At 39.5% G+C, this 19,434-nt stretch overlaps 1 protein-coding gene across 9 annotated transcripts in view; it reads left to right on the forward strand.

Annotated features, from left to right (window-relative positions):
• The window catches only part of MGA (MAX dimerization protein MGA), a 58,545-nt gene extending 39,396 nt beyond the window's left edge, over positions 1-19,149 (forward strand). For 4 of the 9 annotated variants that reach the window (XM_085224806.1, XM_085224809.1, XM_085224814.1 and 1 more), the window contains 8 exons: positions 7,023-7,147; positions 8,476-8,527; positions 10,092-10,277; positions 11,365-11,476; positions 12,608-12,841; positions 13,163-13,339; positions 13,793-13,945; positions 14,624-19,149. In XM_085224806.1, the coding sequence (XP_085080932.1) occupies positions 7,023-7,147; positions 8,476-8,527; positions 10,092-10,277; positions 11,365-11,476; positions 12,608-12,841; positions 13,163-13,339; positions 13,793-13,945; positions 14,624-15,915 (2,331 nt within the window). In that variant the 3' untranslated portion in view covers positions 15,916-19,149. The remainder of the gene's footprint in view (positions 1-7,022; positions 7,148-8,475; positions 8,528-10,091; positions 10,278-11,364; positions 11,477-12,607; positions 12,842-13,162; positions 13,340-13,792; positions 13,946-14,623) is intronic. The other 5 variants (XM_085224811.1, XM_085224815.1, XM_085224808.1 and 2 more) reach the window with 4 other exon arrangements.
• Positions 19,150-19,434: the final 285 nt, after the last annotated feature.

The following is a 19,434-nucleotide window of genomic DNA, read 5'->3' on the forward strand; positions in this document are numbered from 1 at the left end:
TTTTAAAACCAGTTCGGAATTTGGGTGAATTCTTGGTGTGTCAGTGTGTGTTGCCTGCAGGTTGAGTTAACATATCAAATGCCTACTAGAGAATTCAGTTTAAATCTAAATAAGTAAGTCTGTAGTCTTCTGCACTGGGGGCTTGTTGGTAAGAATATATTTTTCTCAGTAAGACTTAAAGCAGCCAGGAGGACCGGTTTGGGAGAATTGCAGTTAGATATTTTTATTTATTTATTTACTTACTACTTCTGATGAGATCTTCAGTAGATCAACAAAATGAGGAAAGTACTTGATTGACCATTCCCTTTCCTGTGCTCCTGGGATGTGCTGGTTATGGTTGTTTCTTATTTTATGAGGAAACAAATTCCTGTGCTAAGAATGGGCTGATATTTGTCACTAGTGGCCTGAAAACACAGAACAAAAGCCAGGAGTATGAAAGTGGGTTAGTGTTAAGCCTTTTGCATTTCTCTGTGTAGCATTGCTTCTAAGATTATTCCACCTGAAAGACCTCAGAAGAGTTGGAGCTGCTCAGCTTTTAAGAGTTACACTCGAGCTTTGTGGTTAATATGATTTGAAGATTGGGAAGCTTAGAGAAGATTTCTAAAGAGTGATTTACAGATCCAAACAAACATCTTCCTCAAGGGAGAATGGTGCTAGTTAAAGTGGCATTCCCATAACAGTGAGTTGTTTAAGTTGATGCTAATTCTTAAGGTTGTGAAGATCCAGGATTGAGAGCGTATTCGGAGCAGTAGTCCTTTGGGAAGGACTGCAGATACCTCAGTCCAGTCCTTATTAATGAGTAGACAGGTTTTTCAAGGTATTTTTATTGCTCCTTAGGGAAGAACGTACAGGATAGTAGTTTTGTTTCAAGAGAGAAGTATATACTTAAAATACAGTTATCCAAGGTAGAAATCCAGGCTTTTAAATTGGAGACCTTCAGCCCATTCAGGAAAAAAATAAAAAAATAAAAAATTGCTGTAATACTCCTCTAGCAAGAAGTTACTTGTCCAAAAGCATTCTTACCATTGTAGTGAACCTCTTTATTTTAGTTCACCCATTCTTGTCAGGAAATTCTGGCCAGGTGTGTTATAGCAGATATTTCTTCTTTGGTTTCAGCTTATGCCTCCTCCCCATAATAAGTTTTACTGGGGAAAAGAGAGAATGCAGTCATGAAAGAGAGAATAAAAAAACTTATCAGAAGCAAGCAGGCTGTTCAGCAAACCTTTTGAGTACTTGAGAATTCTTAGTTATATTGCAGAGCTTCAGATAGTGCCTCAAACGACAGCAAGAATATGCTTCGTGTAGACCGTTTCCACTCTTGTTGGGATAGTGCTTACAGGACAGGCTGCGCTGTTATTGTCTGTCAGACTGGCTGAAGTCACTTAATATGAGCAGGTAACAGCATGAATTTTATCTGTTACATTTAGCTGTTAGAAACACAGAAGCAAAATGTGCATGCATCTCCACTAATACTTGTGTTTAGTGAAAATACTGACCGATCTGTCGCTACTAGTTTGGAATCTAGGCTGATTTTAGGTATTCAGGAAGAAGTGCTAAAAAAAAATACCAGAAAAATCCAGTGAGATTCAGGATGATTGCTACTTACCTGTATTTTAGCTGTCACTGTTTTTGTTTGGTTTTTTTTTTTTTTTTTTTGTTTTTGATTTGTTTTTTAGTAGGTTTCCCTGTGAGGTTTTCAATGCAATAGTGACTTTCTTGCTCCTGATTTTGCACGTTGATGCCCATCAGCTTGTTGCCTTGTGCTAGCTCTCTGCACTTAAGAAACTCCTGTAAACTTCTCTGCTCAACAGAAAGATAAGCTCCTTAAGATGGTACCTCTGCCCTTTTTTATTTTTTTACCTTGAACTGCATCAAGAGAAGCCTAGGGGTGATGATCCTCTGGGGTTTGGTGGTATGAATAAAACCTTTCAAGTATATCACTACGCAAACTAATCAATGTCAGGACCCTTTTTTTTTTTTTTTTTTTTTTTTAACAAGTTCTGTTGCAGTGGTCTGAGACATGATGTTAAACTCCTGTTCTCCAAAGCATTACATTAAATGGCTGCTTGGCCTGAACTGTGTCACAAATCATGTCTGAATTGTTCATGAGTGGTTGTTGATTTAAGCTAAGACTTGTCAGGAGTTGTTCTGATGGTTTAATGCTATGGATAATAGAGTCCTATAGTCTTGTTTAATTTGCTAGTGTAAAAGTAGCCTCTCATTGCCTAGCAAGGTATTTTATTCAGAATGTTGTAGTAACTTAGTGGTTTTTAAAACTGTGACAGACCATTACAAATGATTGTAGCACTGTAAGTTTAATAAGTAAATTTAATATGCTTTTGGGTGGTCCAAGGTTTAGCAAATTCTAAGGAGTCCAGAGCTTTTGATACAGACGTGTCATGTGTGAGAACTGCAGACACTGTAGAGTACAAGGCAGATCCAGAAATGATTTCCTTGGGTAATTTCTAAGGACATCTGTTATCTACCTTCCTTCTTATCACTGTCACAGAAGACCCGCTGCCATTAGGCAGTTTGCTGTTCAGGAACCAGCAAGAGGGAAGTAGGCTGCCAGGAGCAGATAGATGAAGAAGAATGTGCTTAGAAATAAACATCAAAGTGCAGAAAGGGGAAAAGTGCTGATGTTTCTTTAGCAACTTTAGACTTTGTTTTAGTGCAGGCTTGTTCCTTTTGTGTCCCCATTTTTTTTAAGGTCAGAGGCATTTAGAAATTTTACAGCTGATGGAATGCATTGAGGGTAACTTCTCAGTACAGATAGAAGGCCCAATCAGAGGAGATATGTTGCTGGACCTGTTGTTCACCAACACAGAAAAACTTCACACAAAGATCAAGACTGGAGTTACAGTTTTAAACTATAAGAGAGTGGATTTAGAGTTGATGAGAGGAAGGAGTTTCTTATTATGAGGGTGACAAACAGGTTGCCTAGAAAAATTGTGGATGACACAACTGGGGAAAAAATATTCAGAACCAGGTTGGGTGGCACTTGGGGCAACCTGGTCTAGCAGGAAGTTTTGCTACCCAGTACAATGGTAGGGAGTTGAAACTGGATGAGCTTTAAGGTCCCTTCTAACCCAGAAATTCTGTGGTTCTCGACACTGTGGGACTTGCAGGAGGGCTAACATTAGAAAGGTGAAGCTTCCACAAGCTCTTTAGAAGTTGAAACCAGAACAGAAGTCATTCATGCTAGGCTACACAGAATTTGGCCAATGGAGGATTATTACTACATGTGTCGGATATGGGCTGATCTCGTGGCGGAACTTAAGAAGTGGACTTCTTAGTTGCATGTAATGGTGATATATTTCCTAGTACTGGGAAGTCAGGAAAAAAAATTAGAGAGGAAAGGCTTTTCATCCTGAAGCATTTTTGCCTTTGTTGTTAAAAGTAAGAAGAAAAAGTGATGATAGTTTTACGTATGTTTACAGGCAGGACTTGTAAATTGAAAGATATGATGTTCTTAGTGGTCAGAGGAGAGTTACTCTGTCTTCTTTGAAAAATACACCATGCCTCAGGTTTGGAATACTGTTTTTCTAGTTTGATAACATGTAAAAAGTTTCATTGTGAAAATAACTGTAGCTGGATCATTTCTTTCAATCCTTTGATAAATCCAGAGCAACTTGTCAGCTCTCAAGAGCTTAACCATGATAATGGTTCTAATAGAAGTTAATTTCATGGTGTTTTTTTTTTTTTTTTCCTCACTCTGAGTCCTAGCATCTTTAGAGCGACCCTACAGAAACCTCCTTCCCTGCACAGCTTCACCCTCTTAAGAGAAACTCTATGCATCTCTTGCATGTAAAATCACAGGATAAAATTGGAACGCTGTAGAAGATATCTGTGGGTTTCTAACAACAAGGGAAGTTTTATGAATGACCAAAGAGAGCAAAAAGGATTAGAAGTGCTCATAGAGAATTAAAAAAAAAAAAAAAAACCTGTGGAAACAGCTGTGCTATATGTTTTTCTTTCCTGTTGAAGCTCCACAGAAGGTCCACTTCTAGGAAAATGGTGTAATTTTAGCATCTTCCAACTTCTAATTAGTTTTGTTTTGTTTTGCTTACCCTTCCCTCCTTTCTTCCCGGTCAGTAGACCTTAATTTCAGACTCAAGTTTACATTCTTCAGTTCTGTGACCTTGTACAAATGGATCATTCTTTGCTTTTCAGTCGGGCAAACGGAAATGTAGCTCTGGCTTGACTGAAAGGCAATTTGGATGCATCTGTCTTCTTAAGAACCCAGTGACTTGATTTAAATCGAAATAAAAAAACATTCACTGAAGCTGAATATTGACAAAGGTTGTAACAAGTAAATAGAAATGTGAGAAGTTGTTGAAAAGTTGCTGTCTGTATGGATAAGTGATATTTTTCAAGTTAGATTTTTATGTGGTAGGACTTGAAGTTTCTGGAAGCATACAGACCCACTTTCCAGGCATGCAGCAAAGCTGCACCCTGATCACAGGCAGTATGTGTAAGCTATTAAAATATTTAGGCAGAAGTGAACAAGGGTCTCACCTTGGTCTCATTTTCAGTAGCTCCGTATTCTGGATCTCAACTGGAGGCAGTATGTGGTTGGACCTCTCCGGGTCCCAGCCGTATGGTATCTCTTGACTTTCATTCTAGCGCTGTCTGCCTTGGGGACAGGGGTAACAGAGCTCCTGACCAGCCCCTCAAGTTCCAACTGATATATACTGCTTCCTTAGTAAAGATGGTCCTTTTTCTCAGTGCTTTGCTTGATCCCAGCGCTGACAAGTCTTGCTTTGTGGAGGAACATTTACAGGACGCAAGCAGTAAGGAGTCTGTGGGCTTTTAGGCACAGAGAGTGACAGTAAGTCGTAATGCTTCTGCCGATGCCAGTACCATACTTCTAAAGTCAGATGAGAATTTGGTTTAATTCCCTGCTTTCTCTTTATACTGGAACTGTCATTTTTGAGAGAACGAGTGCGGTTGTTCTCCAGGGAGAGCGGCTGCTCACATGAGTTCACTCTCCTTGCTGTTTTCTATTCCTTTTTCAAAAGACGTGATGTTTTAAAAGCATGGACTGACTACTAGGGAGTGTGCAGAGCAGCTTGCTGAAGCGAGGATGCTTTTCTGTTTGGGTCTGGATCAGATGAAGCTGGTAATCTGAGATTCATCTTCCTTTATTTCATTAGTAATTTCTTGATAATTCACTGTTTAGGAAGAAGTCAGCTTGTGCATACGTGAGTAGTTAGGAGTCTTTTTTTTCTTTTTTTTTTTAATGTAGAGGACTTTACGTGGTTTCATTCTACTTAAAAGACTAGAAGATTCTGTAGGCAGTAATGTGTATGTTTATGTAGACGTAGTATATGTACACATATACACACACACATTATAAACACATTTACACTTTCTCTCTATCTGTACGTAGACACTATATACTTTTCTAAAGGCTACAGTACCAACATAGGCATTAGTAAAGGAGGGCAGACATAATTTTTTACAACAGTTGCTGTTTTTTATAGCCACTATCACACAGCCATAGGAGATGTTGTTATACAAGACTTTGAAAAAGAACCACATGATTTTCTGTGGCAGTGTGTAGTGGTCACTCTGATGGGGTGTTGGGAACTAACAGGGCGATTCACCGTACTCTTTACTGTGTCACACTGAAAGCTGTCAGAGACCATAGTCCTCTGTCAAAAAGGAAATTATCAGCAAAGAGTGCTCCTGGCTGTAAATTGGGAATGTTTCAATTAACATAGCTAAGAACTTCACAGGTATGAATTTCGTGAGTGATAATTGTAAGTATTCATCATTAACAACACATTAGTTATGCTTGTGGGATAATTTAGGCCACTCTTATTTTTTATTATTGTTTTTATTTACCTCACTACAGTCTAATCCATGTCCAACTGAGAAAATCCAATGCTTTCTCCTTTCTAATAAGAGTTTCCTGGAACAGCAGTGTAACTGTGCTCTATCACTAATGAGCTGCTGATAATCTATAAAATTGGCATTTATTAAAGGCCTTCTTCTGGTACTGCATACTGCCTTTTTCATATTCTATTCTCTAGTGGTTTTTGTGATTAACTATTTACATTAGTTTCAGGTAAGTATTCTGTTCAGTGAAGGAGGAGATTACAACTCCCCAGAAAGAAAGAGAAGGAAGGAAAGACAGGAGAGAAGAGTAGGAGGAGAGTGAGATGTAGTTCGTCAGGGAACTGGGATGAGTAGAACAGAGAAAGGAGATTTAATGGCATTTTCCACTGTAGAAGGAGAAAGATCTGCATTCTGTAAGAAAGCCACGTTTTATAATAATTAAATAATGAAAGCTGTAATTAAAAAAAAAAAAAAATTGCTTGAATAAGGCTCATTTTCTTTGTGGGGAGGATAACCTGGTGCTAAAAATGGCCACAGGGTTAGTATTTAACAGTTACAGCTCTGCATTGGCACTCTAGCTCTGTCTTCACAGATGATTATCAAGTTTTTTGAGTCAGAGCATGGAGAAATAGTACTTTTGAGGAAGTTCTGGATATTTAAAATAATTACAGGTCATTTTTTTAGAAAGAGCAAAAATGACAATCTATCACCTAACAAGTTTTCTGTATGACTCAAAGAAGCGCAGTTTCATGATGTTCTGCCTGTTGCTCTTAGGTGTGAAAGCACCATTACCAAAGTGCAAACTGTTTCAACTCAAGTCAAAACAGTACTAATTAGCAAGTCTACAGTAGGTGGTTGTAAAGGTAGTTTGGCCTTATTTGAAATGTGGGCAGGAAATCTGCCCTGGGAAGGCTTTTCATCGGACTAATTTTAAACGCACAAATGACAGAGATGGATTTTGCTGAAATAAACTTTGTGAAGTTGCTCATGTGAGGCATTCCTCAGGTGACAGTTGCTTTACTGCCTGCTTAGCACTGCTGATTGGCCGGCGTAGTTGAAGAGTGCTGTTCTCTAATTAATGTTACAATGTTTTGAGACTGAAGTGCAACTTGTTTTGGCCTGAGCTCTATTGCTAAGTAGATACTCATTTTTAAAAAACAAAACAAAAACTGTTCCAGGATGCGTGTGAATACAGTGAGGATGACGAGCAGGTGGACATTGAGACCGTGGAGGAGCTTTCAGAGAAGATTAACATTGCCCGTCTGAAGGCCACAGCTGCTAAAATCCGACCTTCCAAAGAGAAGTAAGCATCCTTGGAGAGCACTACAGTTTTGTATTTTATTGCTGAGCTGACACTGAGTAAGCCTATTAAACAAGAGATTTCGCGTAATGGTAAGATAAAGCAAGGCTTGTCAGGTTTTCCTAAGCGCTGGTGCATCTTGGTGTCTGAGGATGGGGCTGTCAGAACTAAGTAGATTTGAGGTATCGTAGCTTTTGCTTTGTTTTGTTTTTTAAATTTCTCTGCAATTGATTTGTTCATGAGGATATGTATCTTGTAATGTGTAATATTTATTACTAAATAGTCTCCCTTTCTGCAAACTGAATATTACAAGCATGGTCACCTTGCTTTTAATATGATTTTGCAAGCTTCTGTTTTGCTTATTCTTGCTGGTAGATTTCTAGGCAGGAGCAGTCATGGATTTCGTCCATGATCCTGTAAATGAAAGCTTTGACTTTGGGACCATTGCCCTGGATGAAGAAAGCCTTTTCTTATTCGTATGTAGCCTGCCATGTTTGGATAGCTTGGCTCTTTTTTTTTTTTGTTCTGTTTTTATTTGTTGCTGCTGCTGCTACATTTGCATTTATAATGACAATGCAAAGTAAAAACATTGTTTATTTAAAGTATGTGAAGATGGTCATGGCTATTCCTCAGCTGTATCAAAATAAGTAAGGGAAATGTTTGAAGAACTTCATAGAAATTTAAGAAAAAATCTGATGGGAATTATTCTGTGCCTCCCAGATGATTCTTCTTTTTTTCCTTCCAGAGATACAGCTCAGTTTTTATTCTTAGAGAGCAACAGAGCTATTCTCTGTAAGTTGTCAAGATCCTTCAGTGAGAAAACTAGATGTTATGTTTTGCACAAATAATTATTTTGTATGTGTGTTGTTCTTTGTTTTCTTCAATGCCTGAGAAATGATATGAGGAAGCTGTTTTTATATGTTAGGGTAGGAATGAAGGTGAGGATTTTGATTGATTGTCTTGGTTGGGGGTATGATTACATCATCAGTGTTAATCTGTGTTTACAAAAAGAAAACAACAGCCAAAATACTATCTAAAATCAAATAGAAATACTTCCTGAAGTTAACAGACACTGGCTTAATTTACTGTTGAACTGTGGACTAATTTCACAGCTTTTGGAACAGCTGATTTTTTTTTTTTCCAGGACGCTGGCATTGAAGATAGTTGACTTCCTTGAGAAAGCTCAACAGTATTCTGCTTTCACGTAGTTAAAAGGAAAAGTTAATTTCAGGGGATAAAAATGAGCAATTCTAGGCTGTTGGAATATACTTAACAAGGATAGAGTGCATGAGATGAGTAGTGTTGGGAAAAACTTTCTACCTTTCTTCCAGATACCATGCTCGTAATTCTTCGGATGAAAAATTAACAGAAAGTCCTACGAAGGTATATGCTCTCCTCTTTCCTTTTGGTATCACATCTCCATTTTAAAGATAAATTTTCATCTCGAGCGCAACTCTAATGCAATTTATCTACCTTCTGTGTTGTTTATGATTAAGTGCAAGAAACCAAATATATGTTGGGGAAGGGGGAAGCAGTCCAAATCTCATTAAAGAAAAAAAGACTGCAACTGCCATCGGTGATTTCTCACTCAACTTCTTGTACAGGAGAAATATCTGCCTCTTACTTGCTATTATGTTCTCTTAGGTTCTGTGATTTTGGTGTAAACAACTTCAACGGCACCCATAAAATATGTAAGACAATAATATGTAGGATTATATAGACTGCAGCATAGGGCAAAGGATTTCTGAAAACAATTTAAATAATACGTCCTTAGGCAAGTTCAAACCTAAACTCATTGCAGTCCTTCTGAACTTATGCTATATATTAGGGTCACTTTAAGGCACGCTTCACTAATTGTCTGTGATAAATGTCAGCAGTGCACCTGAAGTCAGATTTAAAGCTACCTGTTGGGAGGGTGGGGTTTGAGGTGCGTTGTGAATTTGGTGAATGTTTTGTATATTAGAGCAGATTGGTATGTCCGTTTTTGCCTGAGGTGAAGATGGGTTACAGGGCACATTGCCTCCTCAGTTGTTATTCCCTCTGCCCTTGAAACTGACAAGAGGCCCTTCCTTTAAAGGAATTCTGCGCCCAACAGAAAAGCAGATGCAATTACAGCCTTACTTGTGCTCATTCTGCCTCTGAGGGCAAAAGTCAGCATCAGGAGTCAGCCTTCAGACTCCTCCTGAGGCCAGAGGACTCAGAAATATTATTGCTGAACCCGAGGAGTCTTTCTGCTAATTCCCTCGGATTTGTCGTAGACCCAAAAATGATGTCAAAGTACGTTAAGACTTCTAAAGTATTATTTCATCATTAAATAAATATAATAATAAAAAAGCTGTAGGAATAATGCTGAAAAAATCAAATCTTCAAACCTGTAAGGGTAGTCATTACTGTCAAGCTTTCTGGACACAAACAAAATTAATCAAAATCAGAGTCTGACTTTCAGCATTGTCTGTTAATTGGTAGGTGTCTGGGGTGATCAGTATCAACAGTGTCTTTTGTCTGTTCGCTCCTATTTACATTTACCCATCAAACAAAATACAAACGAAACTAGTTTAATGTCAGGGAAAAATACTGATGGGATATTTTCATTTACTGGTATGAGTTTTGACAAACGGGGAAAAAACACTGGGCTCAAATGTGTGATTTTGCTGTAATGCTGTGACTTACCTATGTAGCCTTGTACTGCAAAAATGGAAAGCTCATAGATAGAAGGGGCTGCTCGTGATTGTTCCTTTTAGGATTGATGTGATTATGTTGGTCATTTTTTGTTGGTCGGCATTTCATGCTTCTGACACTGAGCTGTCGTGAAGACATAATAAATGAATAGCATGATGTGATATCTTCAGGTGTCTAGTGAAACATTGCAAATCAAGCATGCCTTTGAATAGTTTGCTGTTACATTTCCTTTTTTACTTTTAACTGGTCCATATGGTTACTTTTCCAGCAGAATCCTCCAATCTGGAGCAGAAGGCAGAAGTCCGAGGAAGAAGCTTTTGCTCATTACCGCCAGACACACACAGCAAATGAGCGCCGGCGACGTAATGAAATGAGAGATCTCTTTGAAAAACTGAAGAGAGCTCTGGGGTTGCACAGTCTTTCCAAGGTGTCCAAATGCTACATTCTCAAGCAAGTGAGTATTTTGAAGCCTAGGTGAGGGAGCTTTAATCTGAACAAAGTGTCATGGAATAGTTGAGTTTGGAAGGGAGCTCTGAAGGCCATCTGGTCCAGCCCTTGCTCAGGCAGGGCCACTTGGAGGAGGTTGTTCAAACCTGTGTCCAGGCATCTTTTGAAGAGCTTAAAGGAGGAAGGCTCCACAGCCTCTGTAGACAAGCCTGTGCTCTATCACCCCCATCTTCTTTCTCCCTTGAAGTATTTATATATGTCCATAAGATCCCCTGCCAAGCTTTCTCTAGGCTGCAGAGTCTCAGACTTTTCTCATCGGGGAGATGTCCTTAATCTCTTTCAATATGCCCATGCCTCTCTCGTACTAGGGAGCCCAGAACTGGACACTACTCTAGGTATAGCCTCACCAGTGCTGAGAAGAGGGAATTACCACCCCCTGCACTGTTGACAATAATTTGCTTAATATAGCACAGTGTATTGTTAGTCTACTTTGTAGCAAGGGCGTGTTGCTGACTTATGTTTCAACTTGGTGTTCATTTGGACCTCCAGGTTCTTCCAGCTTCTACAAAGCTCCTTTTTAGTTGGGTGACTCCCAGTATATACTGGTGCCTAGAGCTGTTCCACCACAGGTGCACTTCTCAGTGAATTTCATGAAGTTCTTGTTGGCCTTTTTCTCCAGCCTGTTAATTTCATTCTGGGTAACAGCAGAACCCTCTGGTGTGTCTGCCACTCCTCTCAACTTTGTGTCATTTGCTTACTTGCACTGCCCCATCACGTGAATATCAGGAAACAAAACTTAAGTTGTAGATACATAATTATGTTTGTCAGCTGTACCCTGACATGGTGAGATAAGACTTTTTTCTTTAAAATGGAAGAACTTGAGAGGAGGGGTGACCAGTATATTTATCACTTTTCAGCTTGCCTTTAGGGAAAGCTAGCTTTATGTGATACACTTCAAATCCTGATTCTGAGTCCTGCTTTCTTAAGATGATCAGAATGTCTAAGTAAATTTCATAAAACTTTATTGGAAGGAAAAATATTTTGTAATTCTATGTGTTCTTCACATATAAGTCATTTTCCTGACATTTTTCTAGGCCTTTGATGAAATCCAGGGATTGACTGATCAGGCGGATAAGCTTACTGGACAGAAGAACTTACTGGCGCGCAAACAGGATACTTTGATTCGAAAAGTTTCCATACTTTCAGGTGAGGATGTTTTTTAGATAGAAACCACATGGAATAACGAAAAAGAAGACTTTCAATTGTGGTAAAGAGTAGAGTAATCTTGGGAGGATCTGGGTAAGTCATTAATGTTCACATGAAATTTAGATAGGCCCTTGATGCCAGCCTTGCCAAGCCTCTGTGTGATACACATGCTTTTATTTTCCTTAGTCCCTAAAGGAAATGTAGAATGATCTCTGTGCTACAAGCCATAGGCCTCAGTTCCTGTTTACTGGATATGTTTTAGTGGGGAAAAAAAAATTAATTCTGTCACTGATCGCTTCCCAAAACAGCTTTTCTGCTCAGTGCTTCATGAGTATGCAGAGTTATGTTCTTGATAACATCAGTACCAAAACCTCTTGACTCTTTGCTCTATTTTGCAAATAACTATGCATTTCCTGCTTTTTTGAAAACTAGCGCTTGTAATGTCTGGATGGAGGAGGTGGCTCTGTTGTAAAGCAGAATTGCAGTGTATTCTGAGCTGCTGCTCACTGAGGGGATTTGAGACCCATGGAATCACTGAATATCCTGAGCTGGAAGGGGCCATGTTAGAACTTAAACTCTAAATTGTAAGGAGATCAGTGTAGTTATTTCACCTTGGACCAACAAATTGTGAACATCTACAGAAAACATGATTTATAAAAATCTTGTTTTGATATGAAAATTGTAACATTAAACAATGCTGAACTATTTGTGAGTTTTCTTTTAGATGTTATTTAACCACATGTGTCAGTCCAAGAAAACTCATACAACACACGAATAACACTGATAATCATGCTTATTAGGAAAGATGTGAGGTATTTCTCCAGAGATGTGGATGTCTTCCAATGATACTTGTTGAACAGAAGCTACTGCACATCCAAGCTGATTTCTTCTTATCAAAGTTGCAGAAAAGTTCTAAAATGCATGGATGTTTCTGAAAGAAAAAAAAAAAATTGTACTAAATACGTAATTATTACTTTCTTCTTTTAAGTCTGCTCTTTACTTAGTGAGGTTATCTCCCCTAAAGTAGTTAAATCACATCAGTGTGATAAATTTGAAGTTCCATTCTCACATGTTTAGGTTTGGAAAGAGTCTTTGGAAAGATAGATTAACTTTCCAATGGTGTTTCTATAGGGAAGACAGAAGAGGTTGTCCTAAAGAAGCTAGAATATATGTATGCCAAACAAAAAGCTGTAGAAGCACAAAAAAAGAAGAAAAATGTTCAACCAGCAGAATCTGTTGTAACCTCACCTGCTAGCACACATCAAGAAGCATCTTCTGCTCTACCCAGAGATCTGAGCAAAGTGCCTATGACAAATAGAAGAGGCAAGCCATTGATACTTGCCAGAAAAGGAAGCCATACCACAGGTGGGTTAAAAATCACTTGTCACTGAATGAAGTCACCTTTTAATTTCATCAAGACTGAAGTGATGTTTGTTCAGAATGTCACTCTAAGCGGTTAAGGCTATTAGACTGTGTGAAGGGGAAGTATGGATTTGTTTCTTGCTGCATAGAGAGGGTTCCTGGAGCCTGTGTCACTTCTGTAGCAGCTTTCTAATCTCAGGCTCATGAACCTTCTAGCTGGAGCTTCTTGCATGCCTGTGCTTGATGCTGGATTGCAGGGAATTGTTTGCCATTACAGGTGCTGTGCCAAAATAAATTGTTGATCTACATGTTTCTTTTTTACAGAGAACACCTCGTCCTCTCTGACACTAACTGCTGCAAGCCTAGTGATGACTCCCCAGGGGCAGGTGCTCACGCTGAAGAGCCCACTGGTACCTGGGCAGGTAGCAGCTGTGCCCTCCACGCTCTTGCAGGCTGAATTAAAGCCTCGAGCTGTCGGCAATACCATGACAGCACAGCAAGGTACGGTCGTGTGAGAACACGTTAACAGATATACCATGCATTCAGAGACGTGCATGTGTGTTTACATGGTAATATTCAATTTTTCCTTTTACTTTTCATTCTTTAGAATGAATTCTAGAATGAATTCTTAGAGGTAGAACCTGACTTTGATAAAATGAATTTTATATAATTATCACAAACAGTCAGTTTGCCAGCAGGTAAGTAAAATCTGTTAAATTTTCACTGTTCCCAAATTAGGGAGATAGGAAGTCTCAAGAAAGTAAAGGCAGAAGGAAAAACATGAGATCTCTTTCGTCACCTAACCTATCTATATTTATATCTTTTACCACTTTCAGTTGGTATTACCGTGTAAAGTCTTGCATGGAAGTGTAAGGATTTTATTTTCCAGGCTTGACTGAGTATCTGAAAGGATCTTGTTTCCACTGAATTCCCATTCCCCTTTTTTTGGGTAAGGTATTGCCTCTGTGATGATTCAGCTGCCAGGATCAACAGTTCCTGTCCAAGTAAAAGGAATCCTTACTAACTCTGCCATTCCCATTACACTATCAACTGTTGCTGGAAACCCAGTACCCTCAGCAGTAGTACCAGCCCCAGAGTCCCATTCAGGTAGGCTCTTTATTTTTTATGGATTTTTCTGCATGTATGTAGGGAAAGTTACCCTTGCAAAAATGAGGCTGAACTATTTTTCTTTTTAGGAAGTAAAAATAGATGCTGTTGTCTGGGTTTTCAAGGGAAATCAGTATTAAGTCTTTTTAACAGATTAGAAGGTCCTTAAAGGACTAAATACAAGAGCTTTCTTTTTTTTTTTTTCCCCCCTGTTTTTTTTTTTTTTTTTTTTTTTTTAATATTTCTCTTAGTCTAAATAATTCTTCTTGCCCTTAGCAAACTAAAAAGAATTGAGGCCTAGAACGTGTCCATGGAGTAATGTATCCCACTAGGGAAGTTCAGGAAAAAGTGATAGTGGGGCTGTTGAAAATCCTTGTGAGGGCGAAGATTTTGTTTTCCTCATGCATCACTGTAAGAGCTGTGTGTGTTACAGTTGCTTCCATCTGTGCCAACCTTTTGAAGGAAGGGACTGGGCAAGTAGGTTTTTTTTTGTTTGTTTTTTTAACAAGTTGAAAGCTACACTATTAAGATTTTGGCTCTTCACTTAACCAAAACTGTGCAAGTTGTTTAAATTGTGAATTGCAGCTTATTCGAGAAAGTAAGCAAATGAAATATAAATAGGAATTATCTTGCTGTTAGTATGGATCGAGATGGATTGTGCTTTGTTTGGTTTTGCAGAAAGTGAAGATTCATTCATGATGCCAAAGATTGTTAATGTAACATCACTGGCTGCTGAAGAAGGCCTGAGCCTAAACCCGAACAGAAACAAAAATTCTAACACGGCAGCTGCAAGTACTCAGGCTTCTGAGAAATCTTTGGTGGCACCTCTTGAAAGTAGGAAAAGTGACAGCATCCTTTTAGAAGAAAAAAACAAACTGTGTCCTGGAGACAGTGACGGAGAGGGAAGAAGTAGCACAGGTTCCGTGAAAGGTTTCTTTGAAAATAAAGATGGTTTTCCACAGCTCCAGAATGTATCGTGTGCAAAGGAACCTCCAGAGTCTTTTGGCAAAAAGCTCTGCATTGGTGAGCTTGTAGGAAGCCAAGCCAGGAAGAAGGATGGTGATCACGGAGGGGAAAGATTAAAAACGAAAGAACTGCCATTTCGCAAGCTGCAGATCAAAGATTCGAGGATAGAAATGGAACTGAGGAAAGTAGCTTCTGCAATGGAGGAAGCAGAACTGGATGCAGGTGAGTTACTGAGCAGCATTGAGGAGAGTGATGACACTGATGAGACCCTCACTTCACTGCTCAATGAGATTGCTTTTCTCAATCAGCAACTGAATGATGACGCTTCAGGTATGTCAGAGCTACCCAGCGCTCTAAGCTCAGATTTCTCCCATGGAGATGCAGAGGGTCGCCGGGGAACAGCCAGTGATCTCACCACTGCAGATGGTTCTTCCTTCCAGTTCGGACATCTGGGAGGCGCTTTTAAAGACCTTTCTGAGGTTCCAGAGGGCGGTGGCTCTTTAAGCCCTCTCTTGCTGCACCTGGAAGATGATGACCTTACTGAGGGGGACAAGAACTCTGGGGAGCCTTCATCTGAAGCAGATGTTCTAAAAATAGTAATCGGTGCTGAAATGAAGGATGCACTTCCCAACCTGTCCATAACCAGTGGCGGGAATGGCAAAACTGTAGCAAACTTGGCAGAGGCCACTGGTGTGACTCCACCGATTTTGCAGATGAAAACTAACCCAGAAGCTAGTAATGCTGACACTTTGTGGAGGCCCATGCCCAAGCTGGCACCGCTTGGCTTAAAAGTAGCAAGTCTGCCAGTGGACTCGGAAGGGCAGAGTGCTAAAGTGATGCCCTTGCTGGCACCTGTAGTTGCAAAACTGGCGCCCACTGGGGTAAAAAGTTCATCTGTAACCGCTCAAGAAGGACAGGATAACAAAGCAATGCCAGCATTAGCTCCTGTGGGTACAAAATTTAGTAATTCTGGGACCCTACCTTCAAATTCAGTTGGCAAATAAGCGTGCGTATATTTTATCAGAGAGTGGAATGGAGATCTGGAGCAGTGAACCAACAGCTGTGTCTGGCAACCTCCCTTGTCTGCAGCACTCTGTTTTCTGTGTGGCATCAGCACTATTCATCTGAGGGCAGGCCCCAAACTGAGAAATAAGTGCTCTGAAACTAAAGCATGTTGATGTGTTTTTACCTCACTATTGTATTTGGGGAGTTCTCATTCCCCTTCACAAAATATGGAAGATGATCTGTAAACCATTGCTGGGCATGTGGTATCCTTCCAAAATAGGATCTTCAAGGAAATAGTTTATAAAAGGACTGAGAAACTTAGGCTGTTGACAGAGATTTTTTTTCCCAGTAGACAGGCAGCTGTTTGTTGTTGAGTTTAAAATCAGGTGTATTTGGTTTTGTACCAGGCAAGCTATCTATGCAGAAATGAAATTGTTCACATTTATTGTACCCAGTGTTTTGCAGAATACAATGCATGTGCAGAAATGAGATTGCAATTACTCTCAGATTTGTTACCTAGAACAGCAGAAGGGAAACTGCAGATTGTGTGGAGGGCTGAAGTGAAGCATTTCTGTTCCTTGGTGCTAGTGCTCCGGCAGACTCCTTTTAGTAGCTTATGCACAGAACTCTTAGTACGTGGGAAGGATATTTCCCACTGTAATTAGAACTAGAACAGTATGTAAACTCTTAAAAAAAAAACAAAAACAAAAAACAAAACAAAAAAAAAAAAAAAAAAACAAAAAATTGAAAACCCACCACTTTCACCTCATGCCCCTATCCAGATAACTCTCTCTTTGATGGTTCGGGCATTTGTAAGGGAAGAGTTCAGAGAGTAGAGAAGAATTTGGGTACCTCTTTGCTCCATCTCTAAATACAATGCTGAAGTAGCTGGAGCATTTTCCTAGTTCTCTTCTTCATTCCTCCTGCCGTTCTTCAAGATGCATTTGGTTGCTAGATGTGTTAATGGGAAGTGTTTCTTCGTGAAATGCAGAACTGTATCTGGAACAGAACTGGTACAGAACTGTCAGGGCTGTTGGAGCCTAAAATAAATGAGTGAGGTGTATATTTGAATGTATATATGAAAATATGTGTGTATAGCTTTTCAAACCTTACATTTCTTCATGAATTCAGGAAAGGTACTCAGAGGTTTCTCACTGCGTTTGCACAAGATGTGTATAGGAAAAAAAAAAAGCCAACAAAAATGCTCATTACCAGGGAAATAGGGCAGTATTGAATCACAAGATGTATTTTTATTCTTCTCTGCCACTGCTTACTCAATAACCTGTAGGTGCTCTTTGCTGTCCCTCTGTAGGAGGTGAAGGGCCTGCAGACTGTAAAGATATTTATATTTTTGTACACGATTTTTGTTTTCATAGTTTTCTTGAAAAATGAAATTTTCAGCCTAGGGGAGATGATTTGTTAATGAGTGCACACACAGTCTTTTCCTATCAAGTTTGTAAACAGGAGTTATGGTGCGCTTGAGGGGCTTCTGAACTGCTCCTAGAAGGCAGAAAGCATGGCTGTGAAAACGATACAGAATTTGGAAAATAGATGGTGCATTTTGCTTTACATTTAGGAACGTAATCCCATGACTTACTGTTCTGGCAGCAGCAGCTGGGATTTTCCCCTCCCTCCCATATTCCCAGTCTTTGGTGTGAGGCACTACAGGAGGAATCTCATCTTCCCGCACTGAGGTTGTGCAGTGCTGAGGGATGTTCTTCCACAGTTAGAGAGCAGTGTTTGCTCTACATGCTGTGCAGCCACGTGGGGTAAGCTGCAACTTCTGGATCTGTGTCTGTTTGGGCTCCCTAGGGGGTGCATATATCTTGGGTGTTTCCTGGTCTTTTTTATGATTTATCTATTATGCTGCGAAGGAGAGGAGACCTTATAGCTAGGTATGCAAGCAAGTTACTTCAGAGCCTGTATGAATAAGTGTCTTCACCTTACCACTCTAAGTGATGCGTTTTAAAGCAGTTACATGTATCTCATTGCCATTTGCTTATTCACTATTTAAATATTTGATGCTAGTATTTTATTAATTCTTTGGAAGAGAGAATATATGCCAGCCTGAGAGTCATGCAGAGTCTTACAGTTCTCACTGAATGCCTTAGAAAAGGGAATTAATGTGTGAATACACGCATTTTGCTTAATGTTAAGGATTTTAAACCTTGTTTTAAGTCAGTGGAAGTCTGGAGTAACTTTATCAGTTCAGTAGCATTACATCAGACATAAAATTGTTTACCTGGGAATCTGGTTCTGAGCATTTCTAATAGGCTGAAGTTGTTTTTTTTAAATAATCTATGGCAGTTTGCTTTGCCAAGTGCTTTTATGTCCCCCTCCCCCCCATGCATGAAACAGCAATCAGAACAGCGGTGATTCCTTTCAAATCCCCAGTCACTGACTTCTTTCTGCACCTTGCCCCTTCATGGTCCCACCTGGCTGATGTATAACTACAGAATTGTGTTGTCTGAGTGCTTTTAAAAAGGTTTGTGCGTTGCAGACTTCTTTCTGTAAGACAGAGGAAGCGGTAGCATTAAAGCCATGCAAAGGTTATCTGAAATCAGTGTTCTGCTTTAGTAGATGTTTTGTTCAGTATCAAGGTAATGGAAAATGCTTGGAAAAATGCTGGTTCCTGCATGTAGTACATTAGATAAGAAGACACCCCAACTTTAGCTGCAGAAGGCAGTGATTGGTACAGTGCTGGGCAACAAAGCATGTTTGAAATGCTCTCTGTTCTTGCTTCTCCTTGTTTCACCATCTCTTGACTGCAGCTTAATAATTTGCTATGAATTTAAATGCTGCTCCCCCTCACCCTCCCTTTTTTTTTTTTTTTTTTTGTTTTGTTTTCCTCATACTCCCATTTATTTGGAATAAATCTTTTAAAAATGATGTATGCTGTCTTTTGAGGCAATAATGCAAGAATGTGACATGAAATGAAAAGGTTTTCGAGTCAGGAGAAGGAAACCCCTGCAAGGCGCACATTCTCACTAGACCAAGAGACCTGGAGATTTTGTTTTTTACACACCTGTAAATAGACTGGAATGTTTTTAAGAATATAATGAAATGTCAGATTTAGCTTTTTTCCTTTTATATATTAAAATATATCTTTCCCTCTTTTCTGCTTTTGAAAAATTGATATTTTTGTAGAAAACTAACCGTACAGGACTATGAAATAACTGTATGTGAGGGACAAAGTGTAAAACTAAAATAAACCAATCAAGCTGAACTAGAAAGTGGCTCTGAAAGTTTGTTACATGGAGAAGGGGGTGGGGGGGGAGCAGTGGTGGCATGCTGTGGTGACATGAGCACTGTACCCGAGCCAGCAACGCACGTGTACTCTGAGGCGGAGGAATTCCTGGTGACGCAAGCATTGCTTCCTGGTTCAGGTCATCGCACACACACACACACACAAATTGTTGAAGATTAAGTTTCCGTGCTCCCTTCGTGCTCCCTCCCCAACCCTAGATTCAGATTAATCTTTTCTATCTTTGCTTTACAGACATTGTACAGCACGGCTG

This window comes from Meleagris gallopavo, chromosome 5 (genome assembly GCF_905368555.1).
Source record: "Meleagris gallopavo chromosome 5, MGAL_WU_HG_1.1, whole genome shotgun sequence".
NCBI lineage: Eukaryota > Metazoa > Chordata > Aves > Galliformes > Phasianidae > Meleagris > Meleagris gallopavo.